The following is a 17,253-nucleotide window of genomic DNA, read 5'->3' as shown; positions in this document are numbered from 1 at the left end:
AAAAAATCACCAATTTCAGAGCCTTCAGAATATAGATAGGAATAAAACTACAGTTTGGAGGATGTAAGTTCTGCAGAAGTGAGAAAAAACTCGGCCTTTACATATACTGTAAGTGAAATCTACAGACGCAAATAGATAAAGTGCTATAAAAGATACTTTAAAAGTGTAAAATAAAAATAAAAAAACACTTTATAAACAGCAAAAAAGCCACACAAAAAAATCTCAAAATTGACAGATGCATGAAAAAAACAGTATTTTTGCCTGTAGTGTTTCGCCTTAAAACGACTTTTTGCAAATAGTGTACGTGTACGTAATACATAAACAGGCAGGTGCAACTGAAAGGTGAGTTACCAAATGAAAACCAAGCTTACTTACTCATTAATTACTGTCCGTGAAGTTATTACACATTACGCTGGACATTAATGAAACCATTTCCTCCAAAATACCAGTTATTTCAGGGCTTATTACCATGATAAATGTTTATTTACGTCCATCAATATTAAGTTTGCAGGTGGTTCAAACTAACTGAGGTTGCTTACATTGGTAGTTAAGGTCAGGTTATATAAGTTATACCCTTACCAAAGTTATTGTGGTAATCATAGTTACTGCTGCTTACTAAGTATTATGTCCTAACATTTAAACCAATAAATTGATACAATTCACTTATTGTGTACATACATGTTTTAGGTTGTACTCATCTATTAAAAAAAACATAACCTAACCCTAACCCACCCATAAACCAGACCACCCTTACTCGCATCCCACCTTAATAGCAGCAAAAGATTTTTGCAACACTACAGGCTAGTGCACACAATAAGTTTCATTACACCAAACAATTTTTCGTTACACTTTGTTTGGTAACACATTATTTTAGTGTCCTTGTTACATGTAGCTACTTACCATAGTAATAACAGTAAATTATGCATAATTAATTACATGCAATTGACTCTCAACCAAACTCTATATTAAGCACATGTTGTTAATTCATATTACTCGGTACTTACATATACAATTACACCGTAACAATGACACCTCAAAATCAAGTGTAACCCTTTATTTTAAGGTGTCCTTGTTATGGTAATATTAATTAAAACATTGCTTTATGGTTAGGTGTAGGGTTTGGTTTAGGGTTAGTTGCATGCGATTATGCGTCATTTACTGTTATTATTGCAGTAATTACATGTAACATATGTAACACGGACACTGTAAAATAAAGTGTTACCCAATTCTTTTTAACATTTGATTGTAAGTTTGCACATTATATACTCATCTACCATGTTATTCAGGGACTAGCAGGTTGAGGAGCTTGTTACCCAATAGGATGCATGTGATATAGCACACAAACACAGGCCGACCAGTCATGCCAATCGTATTGATCTCTGTAAAAATGTTCCCAAACTAACATTTGACTCTGCCTGTAAATAGTATAGAGGACAACAGTGCAAAATGACTTTGAGAAAAGGTCACCCGGTCCCCAACCATTCCCAATCCCCTGCCCTGTGCAGGAAAAATCGATTTCAGATCCTCATTTTCACTCTGACTCATATACGAACAGCCTCGGCACAGACTGTGTGCCGTAAACAAAAGTATTACTTTGTGTATGTCAGTGTATGATTATCCTCATAGCTACGCGTCAATGCAATATTACAGTATTGTTAGATATTTTACAAAATTTTTGAAAATATAAATCATTATGACAGCATTTAGCTCCTTACTTCTTTTCCCAATCTGTCTGATATTTGTGACATGCTCGCTTGATCTGCAGCAATAATTAACCGTAATGTCTTAAAACGATGAGTCCTCAATGTTACACTAGCAAGCTCAGCGGTTTTAGAGCCTTATGTCTCTCTTTCTTTTAATTTGATTTAATATTGGTTATGTTAGCCATTTAATTCCCTTTAAGAGGATGTTGGACTGTATTGCTTTCCCTGGCTTTGTTTTGTCTGGAAAAAAAGAGCTTTACCTAAATCTGCTTATATTCTGATCGAGTTTTTATTTTTATTTGAAGTGTAATAAACCGAGGATTGACTGTTATGTTACTATGACCTCGATATATTTATATATTTATTTATTGTTAATGGGATGCTTATGTACTTGGGATGAGCTTTTGAATTCATATTCTTTGAGTAAATGGGCAAAAATGGGTTTTGTTTGAATGCAACAAAAGTCCTTAAACATTCCTGTTCATCGTTATCATGTTTGAAACCTGCCACAGTCACACTCACATTTTTCACATCTCGCACTACATTACAAGATAATAATACAAAAGAGACAAGTTAACACAAGTCAAGGTCCACGAAATGCACTATACTTTAGTTTTGGTCCTCCTCAGGTTATGTAACCAATAAATGAATATTGAAGCTGGCAAGTGCTTCACATATTTGCATAAGTTAAGTGAGTTTTTGTCCTCCGTAAGACTCCAAATATATGATTGAGCAACAAAACAGTAACAGAGGTGATAATAATGGCTCTTTTAGTAAATATCAGGGCTGCGAGATATCGTAATATCGCATAATGAACTGCAATAACTTATTTTAATACTTCAAAAACTTCTGAAAAGTCAATGTTTTCAGGCCGATACAGATAGCAGCGTTTGTCCGACGACATATGTGAGACAATCAACAAGCCGAACACAAGAATGTGAAACAAGTTTGTATGTTAAATATATTTAAATTGGTTTTATACACTTAAAGCAATATTTTATTGCATATCACATTATTAAAAAAAATATTACATATCACGTTTTTCTTCAATAATATGCAGCCCTATGTATATTTAAATACAATTGTCGAAGTAACCATGGAAAAGTGGTGAATTACAGATTTACAGTTGGCGTTTATTTCCATTTCAGATTTCAAGAAGTGCTTTTCTTATTTCCCATTATCAGACGTCCTGCGCTTCTTATGAATGTGTTTTACATCCTGTGGAAAAGACGCAAGGGCCAAATGCTCCTGCCCAATCTTCCAGGCTGTTAATTTTTTATTTGATTGTTTCCTTAAAGGTTTTCTTGGTCAAGCCAAGTAGTAAAATGTGATGGTTTATTTGTGAAGGCCACTCTGCTGTTGTAAAGCGGCCTGTCCAAACATAGCTCCCAGTCCTCCGGAGAATGAAAGCGTTGTCAACTTCTCACCCCTCTGTGGTCCTGCTGAGAAGGGAACACAGATAGCTCTTCTGTCACGGCCCAGACAGGAAGCCATTATCTGCGCTTTATTGAACCTGTTGTTCTTTTTCATTCAATCAGCCCATCCCTCCCCCCCCCGAAAAAGCATTGCCGAGCCAAATGAGGTCTTGTGAAATTCGGTGCTCTCATATGGAAATGCGCATGTGTCCACTGGAAGTCCAGTCGACTGCACAAGCTCTTTTATTCAGTGTGCTTCCTCCACAGCCCAGTGACTGGTCGTTCAATAGCAAAGCATGATAACGAGGAGACTTTTGCCAACGCGTTCCCAAGCCAGCCGATAGAAGCGGCCAAATGTCAGAGCCCAATCTTAGCCCGGCTGATCCAAGTTTGTTAACTCTAAATCAGGATTCAGACTGAATTGAATATCAAATGCAACGGGACACCTGGACGTGAACAATAGCTCTGGTATTACTTGCCACCATTATTTAGCCCTCTTTGTGTCCTTTCTGGCCTAAAGGGTTGGTTTTCCCCCTTCTCAGGCTGAGGATGTAGTTGATATGACACAGATCTATGGTTGAATAGCACTTTATTCTGCTTGTAACCATATGTTTTAGGTGTCAAGTTTACTCGTGTGTGTGTGTGTGTGTTGGGGACTTGTCTTCAACCTGAATGCAAACTGACTCATGGGGACTCGTGTCACTGTCGGGAAACAAGCTTATGAATCATACAGAATGATTGTAAATGTAAACATGCAGAAAGTTTTCTGTGATGGATAGGGTTAGGGGTCGGGTTAGTGTAAGGGGAGAGAATACACAGTTTGTAACCATTACGTCCATGGAGAGTCCCCACAAAGATAGTGAACCAGATGTGTGTGTGTGACGAATGTAATTCAGGAAGTTTGAAAGACCTTGAAATACCCTCTCAAGCTATATTTGAATTCTTTTTAAAATATCAGTCCTTGTAAACAAGTTTATTTCAGGTTGTCAAATGTCATGACCATTAGATTCGGAAGTTAATGATATTTGTAAAGCAGTTTTTACTAAAAAATATTCAAAACAATACACTCATTAGATGTGTAGGGGGAAGATAATGCTGTTTTACTTGGTTTATACCACTTACTTGACAGTTATACCACTTGACATTGCTAATCAAATGGTGTAAAGGTGTTTCAAATGAAGGTTTAAAAGATTTTTCCTTTTTATCTTCTTCTCGCCACATTCACACAGACACTACCGTTGGAAAGTTTGGACTCTGACTGTAAGACTTTGTTTGTGAGAGAAATGTCTCATTTATTTGATCACAATACACTACAAACAGTAATATTTTAATTTTAATAATGTAATGTATTCCCGTGATCGTTACTCCAGTCTTCAGTGTCACATGATCCTTCAGAAATCATTCTAATGTGTTAATTTGCTGCACAAGAAACATTTCTTATTATTATCAATGCGGAAAACAGTTAGGCCTGATATGTTTGTGGAAACCATCATGCATTTTGTTTTCAGGATTCAAAAGAACAGCATTTATTGGTAGATTTTGATAGATTTAATATTTCCTTGCTGAATAAAAGTATTAACTTAATAAAAAAATGTACTGACCCCAAAACTTTACAGTATAGTATAAATATGTGTCAGATGGCCATCTTTGGCTACAGTTTGATGTCTGTCTTCATGAGCTCTGTGTTTTTTAGACACAATGTCAAAGCGATAATAGTTCTGCTTTTGACACATGGATCGATATCAGTTCATGACAATGGAGCAGTCATGAATCTAATGGTGGGATAACCATTATACATTTACATGAGTAATAGTGTCTGTGCCATGAGCACAGAATTTGCACATAACTTTGTTATTTAATATAATGCCTTTTCAACATTAAAGTTCATTCATTGTAATGCATGATAAAATAGACTTGCTTTTAAAAAGAGTGTTGTGTTTCCCCTTCTCTGTCTCTTGTAGAGTAGGGCCGGGCAGGGTTACACAGACCTTATCTAAGGAAGTAACACTCTCTGCCCTTATCAGGTTTGGTGCAACTGTTTAACACACCTGCCAAAAGGGGCGGAAACCACCCTGCCCCACATTTATATATTGGTTTTTCATTACTTGCTCAGGTTTTTTTGTGTGTGTGTGTGTGTGTGTGTGTTATTTTTATGTGTGTGTGCCCTGTGCCAGATTTCTCGTTCAGTGGGGGGGCGGTTAAACGAAATGATTCTGAGCTCTTTGTGTGAGGAACACACTTGAATTTAAAGGGGCCATATGACGCTGTAGTATTTTAAAAGGTCAATATTTTGTTTATTGGGTGTTCTGTACTATAATAGATTAACATGCTTTAATGTTCAAAAAACTAATTATTTTCACACACTGCTCATTATTGCTAGCCTGGTTCTACCAGACTCTCGTACATTTCATTTGTACAGAGAGTCTGGCCTCGCTCCATTGAGAAACGTTTTCTTCCTTGTAGGCGGGTTCTCTGTTAAAGTTCAAAACTATTGGATCTGCCCAGCGTCACTCAGGATCTGCCATAGCCAATCGCTAACGTGTGGTCGTGACGTATGTCATGCGCCGAAACCGGCTGGAAACAACAAGTCCGAATTCCATATTCATAAATCTAAATATCTAAATGCTAAACCTCTCTTTCTTATATTTGTGAAAGAATTTTAAAAATACCTCTTTTCAATTAAGTTGTCTGAGAACAAAAAAAGCCTTAAAAACATTATCTGTTTGTAATTATTTTCCTTTTTTCAGTGTCATGTAATTCTCTTAACTTGTTCATGTTTATTTTATATTTTCCCCCTACTGTTTTATTTTTGTTTTGTTTTTATTATTATTTTTTTGTTTGTTTTTGTATTATGTTTTCTGTTATTACTTGTGTATTGTTTTAAGCAATAAAAAAAAACAAGTCCGAATGATCAGAGGATTATGTTTAGAATAAGATGTCTGTCAAAGGAGAGCTGCATGTTTTGTTCATCGAATTTAAGAGTTCAAGGAACAATTCTAAATTCTAAATGTATATTTGACACTAAGGACAGTGATGTATTCAGTCAACTGTCGAAGCTGGGTGTAATCATTAACAATACGCCGCTGCGGTCGTTTCGGATCTGCCGCAAATGCTGTACAGTGATCATCGTGCACGCCGAGCTGCCCAGCACCAACTCCTAACCTTTCTGCCTCCCTCACTTGGTCCTCCATTAGTGCAACAAGAGGAGACGACAACAACTATCGGCTTTCCATCCTATCGTTCGCCTTAGCTAACTCATTCACCACTAGCGGAGTGAGCTGGAAAATTAAACTTTTCCCGAACCCCGTGGGGAGGGCCACAACATCATGGCCACCAACAACACTTAGCAAACATTGATCTTGCTCCGGCTTTAACTTCTGGATATTCGGCAGTTTTGCAACAACGGACCGAATAGATTTTCTCACGTCTTTCTCCGCTGCCATTACTGAACTCCAACTCAAACTGACGCGCTACATCAACGTCATCGTTCTCAGCCACTCCCTCTGTTCGCTGATTGGACCGGTAAAAAAATTATTTCTGGAAACCAAAGTCTACAGCACAATCCCAGACGTAGTACTGAAGGAAAATAAAATTGAGCGGAAGTGCGTAGGAGGGCGGAGCCAGGCTACATTATTGCAGCACCTCTTTTCCAATCTGTCTGAAACGCTCTGGTTTCTACAAAGCCTCTCGTTCTTATTGGCCAGCTGGCCCAGTGCATTGTGATTGGCCAAACACCTCGAGTGTGCGTCACAAACGGGTAATAATGTTGTTGGTTTTATCGTATCAGTTCGCGCCCGAGTCAGATTCAGAAAATGCAGATTGATTGGAACTAGTGGTGGGCGATCTTCCCAAAATTTCAGATGAGATGTACTATGGAGAATATCCAGACTGGAACAAGCCTATGGACTTATCTATGCACAATTTAAAACACAGAATTGCATTAAACAATCTGTTGTCAAAATACCGTAGTAATTTAAACCCTAAATTAAACTTTAAAACGCTGCATAGTCACTGTATGAATTAAATATACATTGATTCTTATTAAAACTACTTGAGTTATTCAGTCCAGAGCAGTGAGTGTTTTGTCTTTTCTTTTGTTTAACATTAATGAGGCAGACCGCAGGGGGTATTTGCATTAGGCTTTAAGATCGAATGCATGGATCTAATATAATGATGCTCACACATATTCAAACTAATTGTCACTAATGTCAAATCAGACACCTCTTTTTCACTTAAGTGTCATATGCTGTCAGAGATGTGAAAAGTCCTATCTTTAGAGTTTTGCTATGGCAAAATAAGGTCGGGAACATGTATTAATCAAGTAACGGGTCAATTTGAAACCATTTATTTAACGTTTGTGTCTTTTTTTCACAATTTTATAAAAGCAATAAGCCACTAAAGGCCTATGTACACCCCTCACACCTGATAAAATCACTTTAATGCATGTACTAGAATGGCTTTCAGGTAAACACGTGTTGTTCGCGTTTTTTGTACCTTTTTTTCTAAGATTAAGCAAATTGAGCTGGAATTGAGATATTCATAAGCAGAGCACACTGTAGCTGATAGATTTGGCAAAATAATTGTGTCCCATCCCCCAGAATTCACGTGTTTGCCAGAGAGAGAGAGTGAGACACACACACACACACACACACACACACACACACACACACAGGGTGAGAGTTCTACTGACTGAACTTGCATCACTCATGTGATAAATGTCATGTGTTCACATGTCTACTGAATGTCCTCTGCACCACTGGACTCAATAGCGCGAGGGTGTCCGGTATTCCTGTCCAAATTCTGCTCTTGTACAGAACTATGATGCAATTTGGTCCCTGCAAGGTTTTGTTTTTCCTCTTTACATCAGCAAAGATGCAAAGGGGAAAAAATGCAGACAAAGTCTATGACTCTTAAAGGGATAGTTCACCCAAAATTGAAAATTCTGTCATCATTTTCTCAACCCTCATGTTGTTCCAAACCCGTAAGACTTTTGTTCATCTTCAGAACACAAATGAAGATCTTTTTGATGAAATCTGAGCGCTTTCTGTCCCTCCATTGACAGCTACGCAACTACCACTTTGATGCTTCAAAAAGTTCATAAGAGATCGTAAAACTAATCCATATGAATTGAGCAGTTTAGTCCAAATTTTCTGAAGAGACTCGATCGCTTTATATGATGAACAGATTGAATTTAGGCTTTTATTCACATATAAACAGTAATCAGTGAACACAAAAAGAAGCTCAACTGTACTTGCTTGAACAAAGCTCATTGGTCCGTTCTTGCTGTGTAACATGAGAATAAACCTCATTGGTTCTTACAGAAGCTCAGACGTGCTGCGTATGCCTTTAAAACATATAAGTGTTGATAAAATAGCAACAGTACCTGGCCAAACTGGTTGGAGTGCATTTCATATGTGAGATTCCACATATCTATTATCATCTTTTCATTAAATTACTTGTATTCATAATCTATAAATAAATAAAAAATATTGCTTTATAGAAAGAGGTGGTGACTGGTATATATATATATTTGTTTATTTGTTTGTTTATTTATTTATTTATTGCTGTTTCCATAGAAGTATTGATTAGCACAACTGATTTCAACTATGATAATAATAATGTTTCTTGAGCAGCAAATCAGCATATTAGAATGATTTCTGAAGGATCGTGTGACACTGTAGACTGGAGTAATGATGATGAAAATTCAGCTTTGTGTCACAAGAAGAATAAATGACATTTGAACCTACATTCAAATAGTAAAGTTATTTTAAATTGTAATAATATTTCATAATATTACGTTTTTTGCTGTATTTTATCAAATAAATCCAGCCATGGAGAGATGGCAGTGTGGTGGAACTAAAATAGCATAATGCGATGCCTAAAGGGATTGTTCAGTCAAAAAAAATTATATTCTGTCATTATTGATTCGCCCTCATGTCTTCAACATCTGATGAATGTTGGTAACCAAACAGTTTTGGTGACCATCGACTCCCACTGGTGATTAAATGACGACAGAACTTAAATTTTTAGGTGAAACATCCCATTTATCTAAAATAGTAGGTGCTCAGATGCTGCAAGATCCCCTGGAAGTAAATGACATGTTTTCTGTGTACAAGTTGCTTGCAAAAACACTTTTAGTTATAAAACATGGCTGCTTCTGAAAGGCCTCTGATGGAGACACCAGTGGGTCAAGGTTTAGCCTTTGCTTTTGATGGCCTTAACAGCCATCATCGTACTCTCTCTTTTCTTAAACCCTCAAACGACCAGGACCAGCTCTCCTGTTAGTGTTCGCACCAGTGATTGATGGTTAAGATGTAGGTGTTTGCACAGCGTATAGGCTCCAAGTCAGCTCTCGTGTGCGTTGCGTTGCGTGTAGGTGTGTTGTTTGATGTAGAGGGGCACAGTAACTAACTGCACTGGTTCATGTTTGGTTGAGCCCACACCCTGTGCATGTGTGGGTGTTGTTGGTCGTAGCTTTAGCTGGAGGTGTAGGCGAGTTGGAGCTTACGCTGCTTGGAGATTATATTCTCTGCACGTTAGACTGCGAGAGAGAGAGAGAGAGAGAGAGAGAGAGAGAGAGAAAGCTGTGCTGTAGGCCGCCGGCTCAAGGCAGAAATGGCTGCTTGTGGATGACTCATACTCCAGCTCTCCGAGTGTTTGTCAAGGAGACTGAATCATACAGTGTGTGTGAAGAGGAGGCTGGAGCTTTCTGGACGCAGACATGCTCGGTCCCCGTCCTTCTGAGCGCTCGCCCCGCCGATGCCGTGAGCGCTGCCGCTAGATACACAGAGATGACGGAGAACAGCCGGTAAGCCCGGTCCAGGCAGGTTTTTCCAGATCGTCTGTTGTCAAGTGCCGTTCTGCTCTGCGTTTTGTCTGTCGGTGCTGCCGTATCTTTGCAGGTTTAAAACGCAAGGCGCTGCTTTGGATTGCAAAGGTGGCGGTTGTGGGGTCCATGTGGCGTCCACACGATTTCGATCACAATCTGATTCTCAGTGCATCTCGGTTTTTCAGCAACAGTGCAGGGATGCGAATTTGTGGTGAGCTGATAACTGTGTATGAAGATTCGATGTAAACGCCATACTGAAATATGTCTGCGCTGACTGGCCAATAGGAATAGAATAAGCAGCTATAATAAAACCAGAGGCTGAAATGCCGCATCTTAAGCTTGGTCGTTAATGTGGATTGTTTATGGATGTGCATGATCAACTTTTAAAGTGATGTTTTTTTTTGTGATGAACTAGGCCTATGTCTTGCGATTATGGTTCATTGGTTGGTTTTCTTTATGATGATGCTGTAACGATTTTGCAGCGTTGTACTTATGCATGCCACTTATTAATGTTTTATCCTAAGTTTTCCAATACCCTGAAATATTAAAAATTCAGTTATAATTGTTTGTGGATCGATGTAGAATAATTTGAAAGAGAATCGTGATGCATTCGTCGATCAATGTTTGTCCCCCACCTCTAGTGTAAGTCACAGGCTGAAGAATGTTTGATATTATGAATCAGATTAGCATAAGACATTTTGGCTATTGAATAATAAACCATTCAAGTATGTGAATTTTTAACATGGGTAAAGCCAGGGTAAATGCTGGTAAAATCACCGTTTCACACAGTCTTGACTGCCTTATTATTTTTATATACATGACACCAATGGATAATTAGTAGTTTACTATATTAATACAATATTTAATGAATAATATTGATAAACTACTCTTCCACCAATTAATGTTTTTATTGTATGCTGCTTAGGTTTGATATAGAATGTGAACTCAATGTTGTCAGTTTATCGACTGTTCATGTTCGACAATATTAACTGATATTATCTGAGAAATAGAAATGTGTTTATGGTGTTCAGTCTTGAAATGCACAGTAGCTAAATGGCAAATATCCAGCAGGCCTTTGTGGCAGCCAAAGACAAACACACAAATTGTGTAGTTTTTTGGATTCCCTTTAGTCTGATTTGTTTGAATTATACAAATGGTTAATGGCTAAACGAGTTCAAATTGGTGAAAGGAAAGGAAGAGGTTGTCTGTTTGAGTAATAAACATTCTCGGATTTTGGATTGGTGGTACCCTTCATCGGTCTCTGTTAATTTGGGGATATTTGGGAATAATGTTTCCAGAACCTCACGTGGGATACGGCCTATATTTGGCCTCACAGGAGAAGATTGCAGATTGAATGAATTTGTGGCCATGCTGTCATAATTCCCTGAGTCGTCCATTGTTGATCTCATTGAGACTCTGGGAAGAGGTGGCGACATATCATTTAGAGCCTGGAGAACGTGGACAATTCCACATTGTACGGAAACCATTGTGCCCTATTGTAACGCCGGTGCCCCTGATTGTAATCAAATAGACTAAACTATGGTGAGACATCAGTCTATCCGTCACTCTCTCCTGACTTCACCACAGTTTCTCTGTGGCCTGACAACCTGCACGTACACTAAAATACCCAGCCACAGAAATTCTGCAAGAAGTTTTGTCATTGTTACTTCTGTAAACTGGAACTTGTAGACCTTTTATCTTCAAGGAACCCCTGAGTGGGTATTTTGGCCGGCCCTTCGGAAGGCACCGAAGAATCCCAGTGGCTTTCTATGACCTTTTAATATGGGCAGCTTGGAAATATATTTGTACTTTGTGTTGTTTTGTGTCAAGGTCATTTAGGTTTGTCCTTTTCTCACCTCCATCTTAAGGGGAAATATGTCATTTCTGTGGAACTAGCTGTTTGAAGTTTCTGACTGGACTGACCATAAAACAAGTGAGTTTGAGGTCTACCTGCAGTGGAAGATGGGTTCATTGTGTGGAAAACCTGGGGAATCTCGTGAAGGTTAAATGTAATCCATTTATTTTGTTAAAGGATCATTTATAATGTTAGTTTAGGCTACTTTAAAATGAAAATTCTGTCATCATTTACTCACCCATTTGTTCCAAAGCTGTAGGAGTTTCTTTATTTTACTCTTTTCCATACTATGAAAGCATACAGTGAACAGTGGCTGTCAAGCTCTAAAAAAAAGACAAAACACACCATGAAAGTAGTTTTCAGAAGTCATATGAAATGACAGTTTTGTTTGAGGAACAGAATGAAATTTAAAGGGTTAGTTATCTAAAAAAGAAAAAGAAAATTCTGTCACCATTTACTCGCCCTCATGTCATTCCAAAGCTATAAGACTTATTCTTCGAAACACAAATCAAGATATTTTAAGAGAGATTTCTGATTTATGTCAACACAATCAAAATTTGCATGCTTCAAAAAGTTGTAATGTATATGAATTAGGTAATCCATATGAATCAAGCGGTTTAATCCAAGTCTTCTGAGAGACTAATCGATGATGAACCGATTTAATTTAGGTTTTTATTGACATATAAACATTCACATTGATCAACATAGAGCACAAGAACCAATGAGAAGCATGTTTGAGGTTCCTCAAGAACAAAATCAGTTTGTTCTTATATGCGTCCGTCAAGCATGTATGGTTGAGTTTGTTTACCATTTCTCTTTATGAACTTTTTGAAGCATCATGGACTTTCAATTGAGGGACAGAAATCTCTCAGGTTTCATTAAAAATCTCTTCATTTGTGTTTCGAAGATGAACAAAAGTCTTATGGGTTTGGAAGAACATGAGTGAGAAAATGTTGACAATATACATTTCTGTGTGAACTATCCCTTTAAGATATTATTCACTGAAAATCTTTGAAAACAGGAGGGTTTGAAACCGCCTAAATAGAGTCTAGCAATGCAAATGATATATATATATATATATATATATATATATCAGTGTTGATGAACCAGTATTTATGTAGCCATGCTACCCTGTGAGTTCGCCATAATTGAACTGCACACATCTTCACTTCCAAAAAACTTATTTTTACATTGTTAGTCAATACAAGTCGGACACTTGTGTTCATGGGTGAGTGCAGGACAAAAGCGGATGGGGGTTATTGCTTTTCTTATTTATTTTTTGGTTCTACTTTATTTTAAAGTGTCCTTGTTACAGTTTAATTATACATTTAAGTACCGAGTATTAATACATGTACTTACTATAGGGTTAGGATTAGGTTTGGTGTAGGGTTAGTTGCATGTGCATTACTGTAACTACATGTAACATGTGGAACAATGACACTAAAATAAAGTGTTACCATTTTTTTCTCCATTATGATCCCTATTAAAAGGCCATAACAATTGAATGAGCGTGTGACACGTTTGAATGGAGTAGGAAGGATGGCTGTGTTGCGGTTGATGGGGTGTCACCTGTGTGGCGCTCAGAGGGTTGTTTGTTGGCTGGATACGGTGGGGTGTGACGCTGGCCTGACGCCCACTGTCGCACAGATGGGAGAGAGGCCGAACTGAGACACCTTCCAGCCTGGGACGGCAGCGAGCAGAGGGAGTCGTGGCTTTCGCCGCCTTCGTACATTCTGTTGTGTGTGTGTGTGTGTGTACGCGCACGCTTCACATTATGTCTGGTAAATGCCTGTAATTCTATGACCCTGTTTTCCCCCCCGATAAGCCAGATGGTAGATGTCCCAGCATGCTAAAGAGACATGCTAAATATTCTCAGTTATTTACTTGGAAAAGATGACCAGCTAACTATCACTGGTAAAACAACTGCATTGGATGATTGGAGGTGAAAATTGCAGAAGCATTTGAGTCATGCAGGTTTTTGGGTTTCCAGGGTCATGGAAATTTTGTCGTGACTAAATTTGTGTGGTTTTCGTTCTAGTTTTGTTTTGTTTCAATGACTAGTTATTGCTCTTAGAAAAAAAAAAACAGTCTGATAACACCCTTCATCTGAAATGAAAATGTTGTCATCATTAACTCACCCTCATGTTGTTTCAAACCCAACCCAGGCTCATTGGGAAAACGTGTCTGTGGCAACATTATATTACATTGCTTCTTTTCTTAATGTATATTACATTACTTCGTTTTGAGGTCATATTGCAGAACAGCTGTAGCCTGGGAAAACCCAGACAACTTCCGGCAAATTTAGATTTGCTCTGAAAGTTAGTCTGGCAAAGAGCTCATTCAAGCCCATTTCCAATCCGCCGAAATCGAGGCACCAATCAGAAACGTTGGGGCGGGCTTTACAAGATGACGACAGCGCTGGGATTTTGAACATGATTTTTGTTACCTACATTACAAAGATGGATGCCGCCGTCGAACATCACTCGTTCGAATCAGCTATCGCGTCTGTTTTAAGCCATTTGAACGTTTCCTTTTTGTTAAAAACCGAGCAAAGAACAACACTCGGAGATGTTTCTCCGCCGCTCTGCATACGTCATCTCCTTCATCGCTCTGATTGGGTTTAGGTCTATCCGCGACGTCCGTTGGTGACGCCCTTCTGGAAATGATTTGTCTATGACGCTTTGCCAGACCATAACTCAGTTACAACTGAGAATGCTCTGGTTTTAACCAGGCTAGAACAGCTGCCAAAAGAAGTCTTTATTAATTGACAATCTGCCCCTATAATCATAATTTTTGTGAAATGGAATAAGCGTTGTTGTAGAGGTGATTTTGATCTGATGATTTTATATCATGTGATCGATCTTGAAGACATCCACAATCTACTTTTCAAGTGATTAGAGATTGTGATCTTTTATGTCCTCGTAATAATGTTAAAATACAGCGATGACTGCCTACTAGATGGCAGTTTTGCTAAGAAGCAGGTTGAATAAAAGTGCTGTTATGTTTTGTGAAACACAAAAGGTGAAGTTTTGAATCATCACACAAATCTTTTCTATCCGAGAAAGATCTAACACTAACTCTCCAAGCTTCATGCGAGGAACAGACTGGACTTTTTGCTTTAAATTATATTCCTAAGTTACTTCGCATAGAAAGGGAAATCCTCCTCTGTAAAAAGGGTCCTAAAGAAAAATCCTTATACAGTGATCATGAACAACTGGATAGGTCATGGAAATACCAAATTTCCGAGACTTTCAGTATACTGTTTTTATTTCCAGTATTCAGCATACCGTGATTGTGATGTCTTTGTTCGTCTGTATCAAGTAAAGAAAGACTATGTAATGCAAGGAATTCTAAAATATGTTGATGACTTAAAATGCCAAAGATTTGAGTAAAAAAAATAAGTCTTCTGTTATAAATGTCTAGTGTCCTTGGAAGGACAAAGGAGATAAACAACAGGAAGCGACAGTGACATCACAGAAAGGAAACGGCAGTCTCTAATTTTAATCAGACGTTACATTCAGTGACTAATAAGAGTGTGTTCGAAATGTAAGAGAACATTTCAGTGTGTTAAGAGGTAATGCTTTAGCATATAAATGAGTGGACATGTTCAGATTGACGATCAGTCCTTTTCAGTTCTTCCATTTGTAATGTATATGTCACCCCTGTACCCTCGTGGGCCCTCCCGCTCTCGCCGGAGAGTAAAGGGGTGCGATCTTTCAAACTGTACGAGGGAAAAGCGAGGAAAAAGGAGTGTTTTTTTTGTAAATTTCCACATCACAGATGGATAGAATGACTCACTCTCTCACACACAGACATAAACACTCACACATACTTCAGTGACATTTTCACTCGCCTTTCTGCATTTAACATCCAGGTTTTATCATGCGTCCTCTTTTAGATCCATCGTGAGAGAGCTTACCGGTAATATTAGCATTGCTTTTAAATCATATATCCACCAGTGAACTAAATGACTGACATTGACTATAGGATCATTTGTCTGGCATTTTGGCACAACAGACATGGTAGTTTTTCTTTATGTTTGCTCCAAAACCGTCAGCCTTGATAATAAACATTTTTTTTTTGGTTTAATTATTTGTCTGTGTTTTCATTAAATATTGTGCAAAATATGTAATTTGTTCAATTTAATTAGTACATTTCAATACATTTCTAGGTCTCATTTCATCGGCAAAATTATAAATTGTCTTTTGACAATTTACAAAAAAACAAAAAATTACTAAATTAAAAAAACTAAAAATTAAGGACCAATATTGTCATTATTTCCATAAATGTTATTATAAACTTTAATATAATAATTTTTACATTTAAATGAGAATTTTTTGTTTTTTTGCATTACAATAATAAGGGAGAATGTGCTTATTTGTCATACAAAAGCTGGTAACACTTCCTTTTACAGTACAGTACTTACGTGTACTTACAGTGTACTTACCTAGAAAGTACTGGCTAATATAAGGTAAGTACATGTGTTAGGGGTAGGTTCAGGGTTAGTACCTAGTTATTACCCAGTAATTGTAATTACTATAATAAGTACATAGTATGTACATAGGTAACTGGACTGTAAAAGGAAGCGTTACCCCAAAGCTTAATATATATATATATATATATATATAGCTAAAAATAAAATACAAATATTAGATTGAAAAACTTAAACTTAAGAAACTTAAATGGAGAAAATAAACAAGTTTAGTATTACATTAAATTACTAAAACTGAAACAAATTACTAAAAAATCGAAATCTAAAAAATCGAAATAGATTTTTTTTAACTAATAAAAATGGCAAAAGCACATAGGCCCAAAAAACGTACTAAACCTTAAGGTGAACTGAAAATTTAAAAATAGAGCCGCTAATTTAAAATATTTATAAATACTATAATAGTATATAAATAATAATACTAACATCTAAAACCAAAAAAATACACACACACACACACACACACACACACACACTCTTTGGACCCAGTACCCCAGACACCCAACGGCACATGAAGGACGTGTGTGTGAATCGCACCGACAGCTGCAGCTTAGAGAGGAATCACCAGCCCTCCGCTCGTTCAATTATGAAAAACACCTAGTTTTATGAGGAGTTACATTTGATTTGATTTTAATTAGCTGCTGATATTGAATGACTCTGGCATAGAGACAATCCCCTGGCCTGGCTCTCTAAGTGTAAGTACATTAGACGGTGCTGCTCCCACAGGACTTCCTCCCTCATTAATTCGAATCCCACAGACAGCGTTTCTCTATTTCTTTCCACTAGAGGAGCCACATCTACGATAATAATTACAAATGGATGATCGTAATACCCGCTCATATGGCTGATGTGGCCTGCGTGCCACGACATGTTCTGTAGATCCTGTCGTATTCTCTTTCAATCTCAAGATTGTTCTAGATGCTCTTCAAAGGGACTTCACATCCCAGAGGAACATTTTATTG

The 17,253-nt window shown here is 37.6% G+C and overlaps 1 protein-coding gene across 2 annotated transcripts in view; it reads left to right on the top strand.

The window, feature by feature from the left end:
* spred2b (sprouty related EVH1 domain containing 2b) overlaps window positions 1-17,253 on the top strand; it is a 40,912-nt gene that overhangs the window by 1,837 nt on the left and 21,822 nt on the right. The window contains exon 1 of one of the 2 annotated variants that reach the window (XM_056249823.1): window positions 9,691-9,926. The exons of the other annotated variant lie outside the window; for it this stretch is intronic. Within the exon in view, the coding sequence (XP_056105798.1) occupies window positions 9,748-9,926 (179 nt within the window). The 5' untranslated portion in view covers window positions 9,691-9,747. Of the gene's footprint in view, window positions 1-9,690; window positions 9,927-17,253 lie in introns of those variants that run through there. 2 annotated transcript variants of the gene reach the window in all.

Source organism: Rhinichthys klamathensis, unplaced genomic scaffold (genome assembly GCF_029890125.1).
Source record: "Rhinichthys klamathensis goyatoka isolate OS25496 unplaced genomic scaffold, OSU_Roscu_1.1 h1tg000003l_1, whole genome shotgun sequence".
NCBI classification, from domain to species: domain Eukaryota; kingdom Metazoa; phylum Chordata; class Actinopteri; order Cypriniformes; family Leuciscidae; genus Rhinichthys; species Rhinichthys klamathensis.
Note: the sequence above shows the minus strand (reverse complement) of the source record. Positions and strands in the feature narration are given on the sequence as shown.